The 19,041-nt window shown below is 42.0% G+C and overlaps 1 protein-coding gene across 1 annotated transcript in view; it reads right to left on the bottom strand.

Moving 5' to 3' along the window:
* LOC136679077 (leucine-rich repeat-containing G-protein coupled receptor 4-like) overlaps positions 1–19,041 on the bottom strand; it is a 64,941-nt gene that overhangs the window by 22,185 nt on the left and 23,715 nt on the right. Inside the window, exons 3-5 of the mRNA XM_066657357.1 lie at positions 12,576–12,647; positions 4,532–4,603; positions 2,110–2,181 (exon numbers count right to left, since the gene is read on the bottom strand). Coding sequence (XP_066513454.1) covers positions 2,110–2,181; positions 4,532–4,603; positions 12,576–12,647 — 216 coding nt within the window. The remainder of the gene's footprint in view (positions 1–2,109; positions 2,182–4,531; positions 4,604–12,575; positions 12,648–19,041) is intronic.

Raw genomic sequence — 19,041 nt, 5'->3', positions numbered from 1 at the left:
AAAGGAGATATATTCAAGAACAACAGCCCCTAGCAGACGCTAGGCATTGGGTAAGGTGACCACAGACTGACATGTGATTGCTTGCAAGTGGTCTGCATAACTGGCAAAGCTTTTCTACTGAGATCTATGGAAGGCATGTGTTTTGTTGGAGGTGGTCTTACTGTGATCCATTTCTGTTGTTTGATGGGGAGGATAAAATGTGGTTGTCGTTTGGACTTGTACAGTAAGTTTTAATAAACAGGCCACTGAATATAGATATGAGAGAGAGAGAGAGAGAGAGAGAGAGAGAGAGAGAGAGAGAGAAAGAGAGAGAGAGCGAAAGAGAGAGAGAGAGAGCGAAAGAGAGAGAGCGAAAGAGAGAGAGAGAGAGAGAGAGAGAGAGAAAGAGAGGGAGAAAGAGAGGGAGAAAGAGAGGGAGAGAGAGAAAGAGAGAGCAAGAGAGAGTGAGAAAGGGTGAGAGCGAGAGAGAGAGAGAGAGAGAGAGAGAGAGAGAGAGAAATGGAATAACTTCATCCTTTTGAATAGTCTAACCTAATTTTCTTTGGCCGAGACTTGCATAAACACTTGATTTCAACGTAATCTAACATTACAGTAAACTCTCAGATGTATAATTGCCTTCTTGTCATAGGACTGAATTTTAGTCCAACCAATACTTCAGCAAATCACCGTTTCTGACTTGTTGACACGGGTGACACTTTAAGCGCACAGAGCACTGTGAAAGTCAAACTGTGGTTAAGGAAGCCGTCCCTGCCAAGAACATCAACTGTATTCAAATAATACGCCAAATGTCTCAGAGTCCTCAGATCTCTCGCTGTGAACCCCTTCTCTATGCGGGTTCACCCTGGGAGAAGCACTTGTTCACTGCTGGACTGGGTGAGACACTGGAGGGAAGAGGTGTGGTCAGCTGTTGCTAAACTTTGACAATAAATAGAGTCAGCTATAACTCGTACATTAATTATGTTAGCATTTTCACATTTTGCCCCTAACACAGGCGTTAGTAACATTTCTGTGTTCTTTTCTACTGCTATTTTATTATGTTTCCACTATCTACATCTTTATATACTGTGCTTTGCTTTGGTGTCTGATATCTCTGTTAATGTCCAGTGATCACACTGTGTTTTTCCAGTGAGCTGTGGTGCTATTGATGTCGCTGTAATGAGGCATTTTTTTCCCTCTTGTAAAATGATTAGAAGAACCAGCCTGTAGTGGGGGGGGGGACATTCCTGAGAGACAGACCCTCTCCTTCTTTCTCTTTTTCTTCTTAATTCATTTCATAAATACTTGTTTTCAGTCCTGTAAAGTGGCATGCAAAATTTGGGGAACTCCTGGTCACATTAACGAGTTAACACACACATCTCCTACAGGGAACACACTGCTGCGTGTTTAATGCACAAATAAGCAAAGAGGTGTTTAGTGGTGGAGTATAATATTTGAATAAATATAATAAACACTGACCTCATTAGGTAATTTACATAATATTTATGCAAATGACGCTTTGGAGAAAAATACAGAGCACCCTTGTCGAGGACGTGTTAATATTTTATCCTCATTTCTGAAATCAGAACATGTAGTTTGACTAAGATTGTCCCAACTTTTTCTCTGTCCATCTGCCTCGCTCTAGTCCCCGCGTGAGGGCAGAAGCCGTGTTGATTGACAGCTAGCTCAGAAAGTCCTAGTCCAAACTCAGGCCGAGAGTGTGTGCCAGAACACATTAGTTCGGCTCCAGAGCCTCTGCCCCAGCCCTGCGGGGACACAACTGCAGAGAAAAAGCAAAGTGTGCAGGGGAAAAAAAAGAAGGGGGAGGGAGCGGGCGATGGGGTCTGGTGATGTGATAACGACTCTGAGCAGCTTTTTCCAAACACACAGCTGGACAAACTCACACACACACACACACCTGAGTACATGGACAACACTCACCACAAACACACAACATACACACAAACACAACTCTGCAGATTTAATTCTGGAAGCCCTGTAATCAATCTATAGCATGATTTATCAAGGTCAACACTTAGGTCTTTGTCTTATTTCATTTGTGTATATCACATGGACCTTTCTGCAATCCTAGTATTGTGTCTGTATCATTTAGTGTGTGTGTTTGTTACTCACAGAGACTGCAGGGCATGGAGGTTTTTGAGGGCAGCACTAGGAACAGTCTTCAACTGATTATTCTGGAGCATTCTTGTAAAAAAGAACAAAAGAACTGTATTTCAGAAATGTCATAATCGTAAATCACCAATTTTCCATTTGCAATGAATTGCAACTCTTTTTAAAGTTACAGATAAACTATGATTCCTTAAAAAGACTGAATGATTGGTCTAACAACATTAACTATATGGGGTAACCATATTTAGGTTTCTCTCTCTCTCACTCTCATAACCACTGTCCAATTAAAATTACATCATTGGAACCCAACAGCTGTCCTTCACAATGTGTGATAATTTCATGGCGAATGGACCAATAGAAATGGTCCCTTCCACTGAAAATTAAGAAGTTGTTTTCCTTTTCCTGTAAAGTTACTATTTTGGGAGATAATTTTTTTTTAATTGGCGGTACAGTGGTGCAGCAGGTAGTGTCGCAGTCACACAGCTCCAGGGACCTAGAGGTTGTGGGTTCGATTCCTGCTCCGGGTGACTGTCTGTGAGGAGTTTGGTGTGTTCTCCCTGAGTCTGCGTGGGTTTCCTCCGGGTGCTCCGGTTTCCTCCCACAGTCCAAAAACACACATTGGTAGGTGGATTGGCGACTCAAAAGTGTCCGTAGGTGTGAGTGAGTGAGTGTGTGTTGCCCTGTGAAGGACTGCCGCCCCCTCCAGGGTGTATTCCTGCCTTGTACCCAATGATTCCAGGTAGGCTCTGTACCCATCTCGACCCTGAAGTGGATAAGCGCTTACAGACAATGAATGAATTATTTTTTTAATTGGACAGCGACAATATATAAAATACATCCTCTAAAATATGAAGAATTTGTGCACTATTTCTTCATAAGGAAAGGGCTGTCCATGTTTATCAAAAGCAGCTTGATGCAAGGTTTTGGTCTCCATTTGGGTTAAATGTGATTTATCCTCAGATGTTTCATGTTATGTTCCATACTGAGTAGCTATGGTCCCCAGATTCACCACAAATATATGTTTTCCAGTGAATGATTTAGTCCTGGTACATAATCAACATCCACCAGCTGCTAGTCATTAGCACCAACCTTCAAGCTACTGGTCCCTTCCTTCAAGCCAAACAGACCCAAGACGGAATCTGGCACCGTGAGAGCCTGAGGACTGACCAGATCTGATCCAATCTTTACATTTACATTAATAGCCTGGAGTTTCATACACACATTATCTCTCTCTCTGAGCAGGATGACCCTCACTCTCTCCCCTTTTACAAACTGAAGCATCTGTGGGCTGTTAAAGAATGAGGTAGTTAGTGTTCTCGCCCAACATTGTTGAGTTGATGCTTTAAAAGCAACAAGGTTCATTATGTGGCACTAGTTTCTCTGTGCTAGCCTTTGGTAGAACTGTGTGATAGGGAAGATTAAAAAAAAAGAGACTGAAAGGGGAAACTGAACTGCCCATAGAAGCATTCCTTCCATTCCTAGAACTACTCACACCAGCTCATCCAAGCCATCCTACCCAGCCTACTCTGCCACAATATTTACTGCTTACACACTGTACAAGGCCAATCAGATGAGCTCTCGAAAGGCAGCACATCTTTAGCAGATCAACATTTCCCTGCTGACCTGCTGCTGACTGGTTCTCACAGTGAGTACACACATTTCAATGAGGTTTAAGTGTGAGCTGGTCCTGAGTCAGTCTGTAGAAGCAGGGGAAGGTCTAGAGGCAGGTTAGCCGGTCAAAAGACAGGAAGAGGGAAGAGATCTTTATGCAAAGCGGAGCCGCTGTGGCGCGGCTGGTGGATAAGCAGCATGTAAATTGGCTCGCGAACACCTCAAGGACAAAGTTGTTGCATCATTATGGTCACATACCAAAAAAAGAAAGAGAAAATGTGTCAAGGAGCTTAGTCTTAATCAGCAGAAAGGCATGCTGGGAGGCCCTTTATCATCACACTGACAGAGCTGCTAATCCTGTAGCTGCGAGATTCCTGCCATTTTTCGTTATGGAAATCAATTATAAAGCTATTATTGGTTATTAACAAGCATTACTCACCGTTTGATCCTTGAAGTCAGATTTGGTAATAAATGGGTTATACTGTTAGAGCCCTAACTGATATGACTATGGAGATATATATATATATATAGTGTATATAAAGTGTGAACAGATCTATAATTTTAATACAACAAACTAACAAAGCAATGCTCAGATAAAACACTCCAGACAAGACAGAAGACAGAAGAAGGATTAGAACAAAATTAGTGGCAGAAAGGATGAACAACTTATTCTTTATTCATTTTAATAAGGAACAGAAGGGAAACAAATGCTGATAAGATAGAGGCCTAACAAGGAAACATGTTCTAGAAATCCTGACAATGCCAGCGATGACGCGTGTGTGTGTGTGTGTGTACCTGCCTATCTAGTACTCACAGGACTTTGAGTTGGTTGAGTCCAGACAGAGCCTCAGGGTGGATGAAAGCAAGGTCATTACCTGCCAATCTCCTAAAGAGAGAGAGAGAGAGAGAGAGAAATATAATGACCAAAAAGCAACTTTTGCCCTCTTAGATTAACAGCAGGAATGAAGGGGTGGAATGAAGATTGTAACAAGAAACTCCACCCACTGAGGAGCAGTATTTCAGTAAGAAAGCCTTCAGTGAAACAGGATGCTCTGGAACAGCTGCACATGAGCTACACGAGTGACAGCCATAGGCGAGAGGAGTTAAAAACAAACTAATAATAATAATAATAAAACCCACACTGGGCCGATGAGCAGTTGTTCTGTGTTCTCTGTAGGTCTCTTGCAGACCCAGCCATTCTATGTTGATTTCAGTTATCAACCTCTCACAGACATTTTCCAACATCTAGTGTACACTCGTCTCATAATTCTAAGGTTGTAGCAGAAAAACTCATTTTAGAAGACATTTTTCTAAAAGTAGGAGAACTTTTTCAGGCATATGCTCTCAAAAAAGAAAAAAACTCATCATGATGCACAATATTTATCGTGGAAATGTCTTGAATTATCTGTAACGTTTTAACAGGCTCATGGTCAGATGATCAGATAGAGTCTCCAGCTCCAGTCACAGCTCGATGAGAGCCAGTCTGCATGGCTGCTATCAGTACCAGGCTGTCAGTGTGTGTGTGGCTGGGTGAGTAGTGTGCATGATAAGCTCCACACACTCCTAGGGCACAGACTCTTCTCTATCAGCGTAGTGTTCTACTCTGCTTGTGTCTGATTGGTTGGAGTAAATGCTTGGCGAGGTGGCAGAATGTGATGGCTCTATCAGCGCTGTGATGGGATCAGTGTGAGCAGATGTGTTTAAGGCCAGTAAACCGCCAGCTAATGAAATCCCGAGCGCACACACACATTTACGCACCAACACCTGCTATTCATAGAGAGGTGAGAAGAATTCTTTAAAGTATCTCTGCATGAGATATGAGTTTTGTTATGTACCCGAATGTGAGATTGTGTGTGTGTGTGTGGACATGTATATCTTGCTGCACAAGTACCACGAGCATGTGTTATTTCACATGTATGTGATGTAGGGTTGGGTGGTCTCTAAATTCCTATACCACGTTGTGGGCCCTAACTTAATTACTCAGTAAATCAGGAGAGTATGGTGAGTAAATAATATAAAAGCTGCATTAACGCAACATTGAACAACAAAGCTAAAGAGTATAGTGGGATATTAAAAGTGGTTAAAAATTATATGAGTACAGTGTCGCTGATTAAATGTGCAACAAAAACTGATTCTGGCTTCTTATACTGATGCAGGTTTGTTACGACAGTTACATTTGTGGTGATCAAATCTCTTACTTTACATGAGAATGCTTTGGAACCAAAAATTAAAAAGGTTCAGAATTTAAAATGATGTTTTTTCTCTAACCAGAGTAAAGTTAAAAACCATTTTCCTTCCAATATTAGGTTACCTTTTTGGAGATATTTGGGAAGATACCATTTCGGATGATATATGACTCTGTGTGTGTGTGTGTGTGTGTGTGTGTGTGTGTGTGTGTACTGGGGCCAGGTGGAGGATCCACATACTTTTGCCAAATGTGGCTTGAGAGATTAACAGCAGATTTATCACTTTTTGCAACTGGAGTCAATATCCACCCCCCCACCATCTCTCTTTAGTGGGTTTTCCATCCACCAAGTTTTCTGAATTACAAAAATGACCATAAAACCCCCCCAAAAAACGTTTTCACGCACGGACAAAGTAGCAAAATTTGAATATTGAAATGCTATAATGGAAAACGTTGTTTTCAAATAAACAACTATATTTCAGCTGGTTTGTACCTACACAACACACAGTACAGCATGCACCGGAGCCCTGGACTGACCCCAGGACCACAGGCTATTAATTAACGCTTCAGGTCCACTCTGTTTATGTACTACCTCCACTAGCTGAGCTCCTTATTTTAGTGCATGTGTAGATTATTGTACATTTATACAGCACTGAACAATGCTCAGAGACCACAAGGCATTTATTTACTTTCCTGTCCAAACATTAAGAACAGTTCTATTCGACAGAATCCACAGCAAATAAATATTAAATCAATCAAACTCCTATCGAAGTGTGTTTTGACATAATACAGCTGTACAAACATTCCTGATCAGATCAAAATAAATAAATACTCAAATCTAGATAGAAACATGATTCGTTTTGCATATTTATCCTGCCAGTATTCCGTTTGCTGATATTGTTGCACATAATATTTGTGAAATTTTTGGAGGGAAACCTGGCTCTTGTGTTTTTCCTCCCTCACTCACTCCATCTCCATCTCTCTTGCATACAAATAGGTCTTAGCAGTTTTATAAACTTGGGAGACTGCATATAGCATCCTTCTTGTACACCGCACACTTGAGTACAGCAGACGTGAGCCCTACATTTGAACTCCAGCTGCGCCATGTGCGGTATCCTCTGGGAATGGGAGCTGAGAGTCGGTGAGACACTCGCGAGCAGCATTTCCATTTAGAGGATAGCTCACATTGCCCTTACCCTTCCTCTGCGCTGCTGTGTAGTGTGCCATCTGGCCATCTGCCGACTCCAGCACACAGAATCTGTTTGCTGCGAGATGCCTGGGAACTGGTGAATATTTTAAAGAACAAGTCTAGAATACAGTGTGTCAAAATTCATACCGTTAACCCAGCAAAATATTTAGACAGCTCATCCAAGTAGTCCTTATACTCTTAACAATACACTTTCTATAGTGATATAAACAGAGGTATAGAGGAGAAAAAAAACATGTTTCTCCAAATATTCTTAGGGCAATGCAACTAGTAATTGTTTACACCTGATAAGTAACATAACAGACTTGGACAGTTAGCACTACAAGAGCGCTGAGTGATCGAGTTGTTGTGTTACCACAGTTTGAAAAGAAGCAATGGCTATATCTCTGAAAAAAGCATGTGTTTTTTCCTCCCAGTTATAGCACCATGTGACTGCAGGAGGCATAGCAGAGCAGCACACTAACTCTAATCCATGTTGTCAAACACATCTGCATGATTCCTTATGTGCAATAACCTTCTCCTCACCTGAGGGTGTGTCTCTGAATATTCAGTATAGAGGGCAATTAACCTAAGCTACCATTTCTCATGCTCTGTCACTGGGCGAGAGAAATCATACTCCTCTGCTGCTTTGGGACTCATTCATTGGTGAAGAGTAAGAGGGGGAGACAGGGTGGAGAGGTGAAGAAAAGAGTGGAAAGAAGAGAAGACGGCTTTAATTGGGTGAGTGAGGACATGACAGAAGCGCCTTATCAGCTTGGACGATCATAGAGGTGCAGCTCTACAGCAAAGCACAAAGAACCACACACAGAGAGAGAGAGAGAGAGAGAGAGAGAGAAAGAGACAAAAAAGACTCTTCAAGGGAAGTGCACAGAGTTTCCATGAGCAGCCATGATATCTGGAAAGTTTTGTTTATATGTGTAGGAGTAAATGTGGATAGAACACTAACACATCTGGTGGTCGGACCCGTGTTGTGCACTGCTCCCATGCATTCAGCAGAAATTCCACCACAGAGTGTCTATTCAGCCCCAGCGTTAATTTACAAAGAACATGTGCACAAGATATTAAGAGAAATAGAGCCAGCGTTCTGGATGTGGTCCAGACTACTTCCTGTGAACTAACCTGTAATGTCAGAGTCAATCTACCATACATACCATTAGGGCTGGACGATAATTCAATATTGATATATATCGCAATATAAAATGTTTCAGTAACAATGATATATTCAAGAATATTAATGATACGACACATTAAAAATGCAGTTTAAAAATATTAATATTGACAACACCAATAGGAGGGCGGCACGGTGGTGCAGCAGGTAGTGTCGCAGTCACACAGCTCCAGGGACCTGGAGGTTGTGGGTTTGATTTCCACTCCGGGTGACTGTCTGTGAGGAGTTTGGTGTGTTCTCCCTGTGTCCGCGTGGGTTTCCTCTCGGGTGCTCCGGTTTCCTCCAATAGTCCAAAAACGCACGTTCGTAGGTGGATTGGTGACTCAAAAGTGTCTGTAGGTGTGTGTGTGTGTGTGACTGTGTGTCTGTGTTGCCCTGTGAAGGACTGGCGCCCCCTCCAGGGTGTATTCCCACCTTGCGCCCAATGATTCCAGGTAGGCTCTGGACCCACCGCGACCCTGAACTGGATAAGCGCTTACAGATAATGAATGAATGAATGAATGAACAACACCAATAGGTTTATGTTTGATGGTGATGTCATTTGTTTTTCAGTGGATTCTTTTTATTGTTCTTATTGATATCTGAATATTATATTATATATAAATTTTGGCCATTTCGCTCCGGCCCTACGCACATATATTTAATTGCAAATTATAATTTATTTACAGATTTACAGAAATTTATCCTTAAAAAAAAATTAACTTTATTTATACCGGAAGCTTACAGTAAGATTAAAATAAAAAAAAACAATACACAATCTCTCATCAATAAATTAATACAATTAATTAATTATTTAATTAATCCAAACAGTAAATCATCGCTCTATACTGGGCCACACTGGCATTTAAAATTCTTTAAAAATAATTAGCATACTTAAATAATGTTAATTAGATTAATTACAAATTGCAGGAGGTGGTCGTATATTTTGCCCAGAGTCATGACATTTAAGTGTAGGTTAAGCAGCAGCAAATGTAGAGAGAGAGCATTTACCCCAATTAGCATATTTAAATTCATTTAACTTGATAGTAGCAAAAAGCTTCTGATTATGTATGCCCTTGGCTCATTAGAATTTATTTAATGAAGAAAAATATTCAAGAACTGTTTTCCTCCTCTCTCTCTTGGCCATGCTCTCTCTGAAAGTCTGTTTTACAAGAATTAAAAAGTAATCTGCTGGAAACACTAAACCTGTCAGACTTTTTTAAAATTATTATTATTTTTTTTTTTTTGGTTTTGTTTTTCCTTTCTTTTTTTTTTTTTTAAACAGGATTTTTTTTTAAACACAGCTTACAACATGCTTTTCTTATTCCTGCATCTTAGAAGAAAAAAGCAAGTTTATAGGAGGGATACGCAAAAAGCAGCATTGCTCATGTAGTTTTTGGAAAACCATGTAAAGGCTCAGTGCAGTTGTGCCTCGAGATACAAGAGCCCGTGGCCTCTGTGGCTTTTTGTCTGGTTTGGCCGAGTCTCAAAGCCACCAGTCGGGGTCACACACACACACACACGCGCGCGCGCACGCACACACACAAACACATGCGCGCGCACGCACACACACAAACACATGCGCGCTCCTGGTTGCTGGGTGGTTAGCTTGGCTGGGCTCTGGAGATGACATCCCTGATCTTTTATTTGCCCGGAGCGTGTGTAATCTGTGTTCTGTGGTCACTGTGCTCAGCTGGAGTTTGCCAACAGAGCTCTGCTGCTCTGCTGGCCCGGCCTGCTACAGGAACAGCTGTCCATTCAGCCAGCGCTGCATCCAGCTGAGCAGTGGGCACTCCAACACACTCTCCTGGGAATAAACTGCACACCAGACTATTCTCAGGAAGAAAAACTAGATGCCAGAGGCACCTGCAAATCTACAAGGCGTTTCTTACTATAATTAATCATATGTGATATATAACAGCAGCTCAATTGTTGCCTTAAAAAACAATGTATTGGTATTTTAAAACAGAAAAGCCCCTAAAAAAACTTGTTAGATTTATTTGTTTGTCAAAAAGAGCTTCTGCTCCGCACCCCTCACTCCTGGGCTCTTGCGCTGAACTGAGCTATGGCTTACTCTCATTTAAAGAACATTTAAAGACAACAGGTAACTGTGGTAACGTTTGGAAAAGAGGTAGAATATGTCCCCTTTAAAAGATCTATTTGAATGAGAGGTTTGCAATGATTTTATGATTTTTAGGTTAATGCCCACATAAATTTAAAAAATAAAAAACACAGTCAAATACAGTCAAAATGAGGCAAGCAAACACATGCTCACACACAAACAACCTAACTTATCTACTAAGAGAGACACAAATCTGGGGGGATTAGAATCTGACAGTTTTATATCTATCAGACCGACTGTGCTGTGAGTGGGAGGTGTGTGTGTGTGTGTGTGCGCATATGTACGCGCATGTGTGAAGGAGGATTGCGTGACTGTGAGGTAGAGAATGCTGCTGCTGCGGGTGTGTCCCTCCCTCTTCCTATGACGGCCTGGAAGACACCAGCCATGGGTCATGGTCACTCTGAGGCCACACACACACACACACATTCACAACACTCAAGTGTAACAACATAATTGCTGGACTAATGGCTAGCAATAACAGACAAATCACTCGCAGGAGTCGCTCTGTAATTGCAGTCTTTCCCCCAGTTCCAGTACCTCATCACTACTCTACACTGCTGCACAAAATCTGAAACTATTAAGGATGCATGACGATATTAGTTTTGTATCCAGAGGCTTTGGCTCTGTTAACCCAAGACAGTTGTTATGATACATGTAGAAAGATTTATCAGGACGTGGACTTTAAACTTTTCACATTACTGTGTTGTATATTCCTGTATAATGTACCTTTGCTCTAAGACTTGTGCATAGTTTTTACATTTGTTGGCTCCTAAGGGTCCCGGGCCAAGGGCCCCTGTGATTCTCCTCCAGACGGGACTCATTCTCCAAACCACTGGTTGCCATGGAGACCATTGTTTTGCCCTCTTCCTTCCTGCCTCACATTCCTCGGGACAATGCGCTGAAAAGTAAATTGCCCTCTGACAAAGCCCTGCAAGGCTGTGTTTGGGGGAAAAAGGGAGCGGAGACTGGGGCGGCTGAAAGACACGCATGGGGTAAGAAAACACACTCCCCTGGCCCAAAGAAAGAGAAGGGGAGCAGAGAAGAAAAGCTAAAATAACAAAGGAGCGGCTTTCAGGAGCTGGTCATCTGAGGCATCGGGGGGGTGGAGGTACCTGGTATCAGGTAGACTGATGTAGGCCGATGTTATCTTCATCACAGTGCAGTCGGCCAGATGTAGAGTGATGTGGAGCACAGAGAGAAGACATATAAATGCTGGAGGATTAGACACACCTTTTTTGTGTGGTTTTGGGCCCGCGTGTGCTGCCGGCAACTTGAAAAGATTTGTAGCCAGTAATATTTGGCTCATTACAGGTGAGTTTGCACTGCTAGGACCCTTACTCCCGTGGCTGATAACAAAACGCAAGAGGAACTGAACGATGCAGTGGGCTCTAGCTGAACCGAGCAGCTCACGTATGCATGCCGGTGTAGAACCAAATTAAATGTAAATTAAGCTTAACAATTTAGACTTATAATTCCCTTTACAACAGAAAAAAAGTATATTCAATAAACACTACTATGAACATCATTTGTAAACATTATTTTGCACAAGTCTGATGTCAAAATAATACAGGGGGTCCTCGACTTACGGCGTTGAAACCGATTTTCGGTGCAAGTCGGAAGATACGTACATACTGTAAGCACTTCTATCTTAACACCTATCCTCCTCGGTCGTGAGCCGCGTAACCGCGTATTCTTCCACCGCGCACACCAAACACGAAGTTTGCCTTACGACGGCTTTATACAGTAAATGGGAGATGTGTCGTAACCACGAAACATCGTAACTCGGGACTGACGTAACCCGAGGGCCTCCTGTATTTATATCTCTGAAAAATGTTCTGAGTTTCTGTTTTGTGCTGAACTACTGCATTACTCTCCTATAGGTTCGCAGCACAAAAAAACAGCTACATTAAATCCCTGTACATTCCAGTATTGTTCAGTCCCATTAAGACTGATGGCCTGATTCTGCCTCTCCTGAGAAAAGCTGCATTTAAAAAGCACTTATTTGCTTGAAGAGAAGCTTTTCTTTTTTTTCTACGCTAATGTTAAACCGATAATTGATCTCTTCATGCAGCACAAGAGAAATGATTTCCTTTGCTAAGGAGATGTAGACTGATTACTGAAAACAAAGGGAAATAGAAAGAAAAGAAAAAAAAGGAGTAAGGATATTTACAACTGAAACAAACACAACAAGACTTACAGTTCCTCCAGGTATGGCAGGTTCTTGAACACATTTGCAGGCAGCTCTGTGATGTTGTTCATGCTGAGGTCACTAGAATAACAACAAAACAAAGCATGTTCAGTCACAATGTCATCAGTGCAGTGCTTTCCACATCCTATACTGAAAAAACTAAAGCACGTTGCCAGGACATGGACATCTCGATTAGTTCCAGTGAGGTAACAGCCATCAGGAAAGAGAATGAATAATTCCTGCAATATAAACATAAAGTACTAGAACAAATCTGGTGGATTTCTAACTAAAGCTGTTTATGCTGCAATAAATAATCATACAACATTCAGACCAGAAATGTATGTCCTCACAACTGACACTGAGTTTGTTCTCATTTCTCATGATATGTAAAAAATAAAGCAATGATAAACATTTCTACATGCTACTTACTGTAAATGCAGTAATGCAATACAAATGGGGACTATCAGGCCAAAATGAAAAACTGCATGTGGGGTAAAGCAGGCTGTTTGTATCCTACAGAGCTGGGGCAGTGATCACTTCAGAGAGATTTTCTACATTAAAACCCTTCAGATGATGTTTCATGAAATGGGAGGGACATTTGAAAACTCTGTGCTGGGTCCACTGTAACGTATAATAACAAATAAATAAATGAACAGAAGGGAAAATGGCTAAAACCCAGAGTGTCTGCTTCTCGCTCCTCACCCCTGGGCTCTCTCGCTGAATCGGGCTGAGGCTCATTCTCTCTTAAAGGAACCGGTCGTTTGTTTTGATCAAAGCATGTCATAGAAGTCATTAAGACCCCCTTTGTGTTTGGGTGTAATGCGTCCCCTTTAAAAACGTACACACACAAGGCACCGGTAAGTGTTTGGCCAGCTGCTGTCACACTGTGATCAATGCACAATAATCAGTCTTTAAAACAACACTTTACCAATCTATTCTACTTCAGTCAAACCCCAATACACCCTTTCCTTCACCTGTTTACATCTGTGGCTCAGCCTCTCAACAGCCGTGTAATGGTTTTCTAAAAATGCTGGTGTCATGGTAGGGGTGTGTTCCAAAATAAAGATCGCAGAGATTGAGTTAGATTTGATTGTAGCACTGTTCAGACTTCAAGGAGGAGATCGGATCCTATATCAGATAGAAGGACAAGCCTTGGTGCACTTTCGAGACCTCTGCTTTCCTCCATGCGTCAGAATATGTAGCCGCACGTGATGCAAGTCCGTAAATCTTGGGAGGAGCAGTTTGCGCTCCCATCGGTGAGCAGGAAGATGAACTGTAATCACTGGGGGAATCTACACTTTCTACTGTGTTCTGCTCCTAATCACCACATAAATCACTATTAGGGCCTTGCACGTCCCCAAACCCTGTCCCATTTGATGTATCTGTATCCGATACAGCACTGCTTGCTTCTCCGAGCCGATGTTCATGCTTTACAAGTTCAAACAGAGAGCACTATGCCTGAGAGTGGAGATAAGAGGCCGATTCCAGATCTCTGCTGTAGATGAAGAGCCATGCTACAATAATAGAAAGGAATCCTAAATGAGAGCTTATCACAGTCCCTCATCGCCGGCAATGAGCTGCTGCATGATACAGTACCGCTATCGTTTAGCTCCCTTGTCATGCAAGTATGACATCAGAAGGCCGCATACAGCACACAGGCCTTGTTCTGTTGGCTCGCCTGGTCCTGCTCCTCACCAGAGTGTCACGTTTCTACAAACGAGGGGGCTTCACACTCGCCCAAAAGGTCTCTTTGCCTCTTTGACCTGCTCTATCATTGTCCCTAACTCCTTTACTCTCTCATTATCTGTCTCTCACCTTCTCCTTCTTACCCATTTTCTCACCTTCTTTCTCCTGTTTCTCTCTTTTGTGATCCTCAATCTCTCATATCCTCCTCTTTCTGTTTCTCAATTCCATCTCTCATGTTCTATTTCTCGATTTCTCTTATGTTATTCTTTTCTCTCCGATTTCCACTCACTCATTCCTTATCCTTCTTCAGCTTTGACGAGAGACACATAGACAGCGTGTAGAATGTACAGCATGTAGCAGCATGACAAAAATGTAGTTCTTTCCTTTCTCTCATTTTCTCTCAGTCTTTGGCTCTTTCTATCTCTATTTCAGCATCAAACATCTCTCTTGCTCTTTCTATTTCAGCATATCAAATCTCTCTCTCTCTCTCTCTCTGTCTCTCTATTACAAACAGGTTGAAGATGTTGGAGGTAGACATGTAAACATGGAAAATGGTCTGAAACGAGCACTGGAATGTAAACCATAAAGCAAAAGAAAAAAAAATATCACAGGCAAAAGTCACAATCAGAATGTAAGCAGCACGTAAAATCAAAATGACCAAATTAAATTAGTTAAAAATAGGAAAATGAAACGTAAATGTTAATTTAAATCATTCTCTAGCCAATGTGAACACTCCCTGATGAGGGATGTTACAAAAATAGCAATATCCAATGGGCATACATGCTTATGTGGGCACAAACATTTGCTACAAATATAGGTCAGTGAAATTCCTGGATTAACATTTCAGTGCAATATAAAATGTAGTGTTACAGATGGAGGCTTTATTATGAATAGGTAGACAGTTTAGCACTAAACAAGCCATCAATACATGCACTGAAAAGGGTTAGAAACAGTAATTAAACCTGAATATCTGGCCAATACCCAACAATACGTTTTCTATGATTCCCACAACACTGTCCATGCCTAGTTTGTTAATGATTTAAAAATAACTGCTTCTCCAACACTGTCTTTGGATTCCTGCTGGAATGTCTCCATCTATTTCACAACATAGTATCACGAGTTCTTAATGGGATTTAAATGTGTTGACTGTACTGGCTTTGTCATCACCTGAACTTCCTGGGAACACTCCCTCACTTTATGAGCTGACGGTGGTTTGCTTTGTCTTATTGGAACATGGTGTTATTGTTGTGCCACATCTGTGGCTTACTTGCTTTTAGTGAACAAAAGGAGCCTTCAGAGTCCTTCTGTTGCTAAACAATGACATGTTCCATTGACATGTGCATTAGAGTATTTTTTTTTGACTGCCGGTGTAACAGTAGCTCAATTCCTAGGCTACACTGTGATGATGTTATACATAATGGAAAGTCTAATAGACTCATTAATAGTCTAATAGTTTTCTTAAATGACTTCTTTAAAGTGTTTTGCTGGAGTCTATAGACTGAAGCTGAAGTCGGGTCACTGTGCTGTGGTGGACTGGGTCTGGGTCACTATTAACAGTATTTACTGGTAATTGACAAGCGATTGGTCAAAAAGCTCAGAGACTTTAACAAATGAGGTTCAAAGTGATATCAGTGTTGAAGTGAACAAAATCACGATTGTTATTAACAAAAGATGTATTTTTCAGCCCTGCTTCACACACCCTGCAGGAAAGACTTCACTCTTCCATGTGGGTGGTCTTACTCCATGGAAGGAATGAGAAACAAATGACAAAGCATGGACAAAAATGGGGAAAATGATTTATTATTGTAGGGCCCATATTGACGCACCCCTGATTTGTATATTGTTATTGGAATAATGTTAGTCTGATTAGCTTCTGAGGCAGACTGTAAACAAAGACGACGTAATATTCCATCAGCTTCCTGTAGGCCATTTTTTCTCCATCCTGGGCCCGATGAGGGTGCATTCAGGAGGTCTTGCCGGCGTCTTGGGCTGTTGGGCCCAAGATCTTGATTAGAAATCCATTCTCCGGCTTCAAAAGCACGGCTCCACGCGGTAGACGTGGAAACAGGGCACAACAGAGCTGAACAAACATCCTACGATAGCTAATGAGCCGAATCACCCCAAAAGGATGGAAGAAGAGGAGAAGAGAAGAAAAAAAAGGAGGGAGAGAGGGAGTGAGCGGGCAGCCATCTTGGATTTCACTGCAAGGCCTCTTTTCAAGCTTGAAAGTGTATATGTGCATGAGGGCCTCTAGTCCCCCTCCGACTATCAGATTACCCCCCCAAAACACACCCCGAAGCACTCACACACATTTACTTTTGTTTTTGTGTGGAGTGAGGACATGGAGTAGAACATAAAGTACCACAATAATTTCTATTTCCAGTTTAACTGCAATTTTTCAGTGAAACCAACTATTAAACACACTATACATTATATCAAGCATGTCAGTGTTAAATGTGGCTGCCCTTTGCCAGCACCTACCATTCCTTACAGGAGCCATGCTTTCTAATCTCCTAAGAAACCTATAGGGATTCTTCTACACCTCCAAATTTCAGTCTTTGATAATATTTTCTATTATATTCATATATTCATATTTCTAACATTCACTGATGTTGACATTTAGGCTTTGAGTCTGAACACCAACAGCTACTTTGTCTTAGTCTTATCTACAATTTTAATCTCCTTTTCTAAGTGACAGCTTCATAGATTTACAGTATTTTCACTGTAGAAGGATGTAAAGAAATTTGACTTTCTGACCTACTTATTGTCTCATGTATCAGCTAAACTCTAACCCACCCGTAAACAAGAATCAAAAACTGTTTATAAAAAAACATGCCACTTTTAACTGTCTTTTAAAAATGTACAATTTTTTCTCTTTATCCATCTACAAATTCAGGGCAATTTTGTACTGGAAAGAGATAAATACACACACACACACACACACACACACACACAAAGTGACTGTTGAAAGGGGCCTCCCCATCCCCCTCCTGGAGCTTTGACCCTTGTCCTGTCTCCCTGTCCTTTTCTTTATCCGCAGGTCCACAATTACCCTTCAGTCTACTTTCATTGGGCCATGTAGCATCAGACTTTTCTCTCTCTCCCTCTAGTGTTGGTGTCCCCGGGCCCCTATTTGTGCAGCACCCTCGGTGGTCCACTGGATACATTATGTCTTGCTGACAGTCCTCCCCCCCCCCCCTCCCTCCTCCTCTCTCTCTCTCTCTCTCTCTCTCTCTCTCTCTCAGACATAGACAGTCTTGCATGACCACTGCCCCGGCCCGGCTGCTATCGCTCTTATTCTGTTGGCTGAGGTGTCCAGGGGCAAGATGAGAAGGATGTGTGAGCATGAGCATGCGTGTGTGTGTGTGTGTGTGTGTGTGTAGGGGTCTGTGAATGTGATCTCAGGCCTCTGAAGCAGTTTTCCTCATCAGGGCTTTGGGGCTGCAGCAGAGTCACACACTGGGGGACAGACGTAGGGGCCATGCACGGGTCACTACTGCAGTCAGCTCTTTTACCTCCGTATTCATCAACCCTTAGCAAACAGGGATGTCACTTTCAAATCCACGGTTCAGGCAAAATCCAAAAACAAACCCCATTTTCTCCTTCACCCCAAATGAACCGGAACATTTGGTGTCTACTATTAGCTTCTTTAGACTGGCACTGGAGCCTTGACTAAACTAACCGAACGTGTCTAGGCTTTAAAACTATGACTACATTTAAAGTTGTGCTTTGGACACATCTGGCATTTCTCTCAAGGTGTTTTACGGTGAGCCGCCTGCAGTGCTTTTCCACTAATTAAAAAAGTTTAGGATAAATACATTTCTATATTATGTTTTACTAAAGTGCCTGGGGCCTGCAAACTCAATCAGATTTGTCCAAACTTGTGACAGGCACGATAAATTAATTAGATCCTGGTGTGAAACGTGAAAAAGTACACGTCCAGAACACCATGAGGAGTCCAAAACAGATGCCCAAAACACATTGATTACAGCCAGTAAACAGATGACTCCACTGCTCATTTGTCACAGCCTGGAATCAAATGCAGTCATCAGGAACTAAACACCGCTGGACACTTACTCAATTGGAAAAACATAGTGGAACTTTGTGCGCTGTCGAATTTCATTAGAGAAAATGATGTCTAAAGAAAATACAGGATCACCAGACCTCTGACTCCTCACTATGAAAAGTGCTTTGCTTTTGCCAGCAGACTTTAAACAAGGCGTGAATAACATCCTGTATTAGTGGAGTGAATGATACCAGCAGTACTCAAGGTTCGCGAAAACACTTTTCTGTGATTTTCAGAGAGCTGGGAGTTCCAAAAGAGAGACGACAGCATGGCACAGCCTTATCTTTAAATGACTACCTTGCTGAAATAAACAGGGACCACCCTAAGTGCTGCAGACAGGCCGTGTCCGAATGCAAAGTACACACCGCAGACGCTCAGACAGAGAGAAAATCCTCCTGTTAGTCTAAGTGGGAGAAGGTATCAAGTCTCAACAGAGCCCGTACGCAGCAATGCAGGCTTTCTGGCCTGAGAGCTGAAGAGAGAGAGCAGGGAAAGGGAGGGGGGTGAGACACTTGGCTACACTAGGGAAAGCTACAAGAGAGATCCCAGGTTGTTTACAATCAAGGAAGGCCAATCACTGACCTACACTGATCGAGGGCCCCAGTCCGGCATATTCCAGAGCTCAGGTGTTCAGATAAATAAGGCCTTTCTAGTTAAAGTGGGAATGAACATGACAACAGATCTGTCCTTAATCTACAAATCTTTAGATAAACAACACTCAGA

Source organism: Hoplias malabaricus, chromosome Y (assembly GCF_029633855.1).
Source record: "Hoplias malabaricus isolate fHopMal1 chromosome Y, fHopMal1.hap1, whole genome shotgun sequence".
NCBI lineage: Eukaryota > Metazoa > Chordata > Actinopteri > Characiformes > Erythrinidae > Hoplias > Hoplias malabaricus.
The sequence above is the reverse complement of the archived record's forward strand: the minus strand, read 5'-3'. Positions and strand labels throughout refer to the sequence as shown.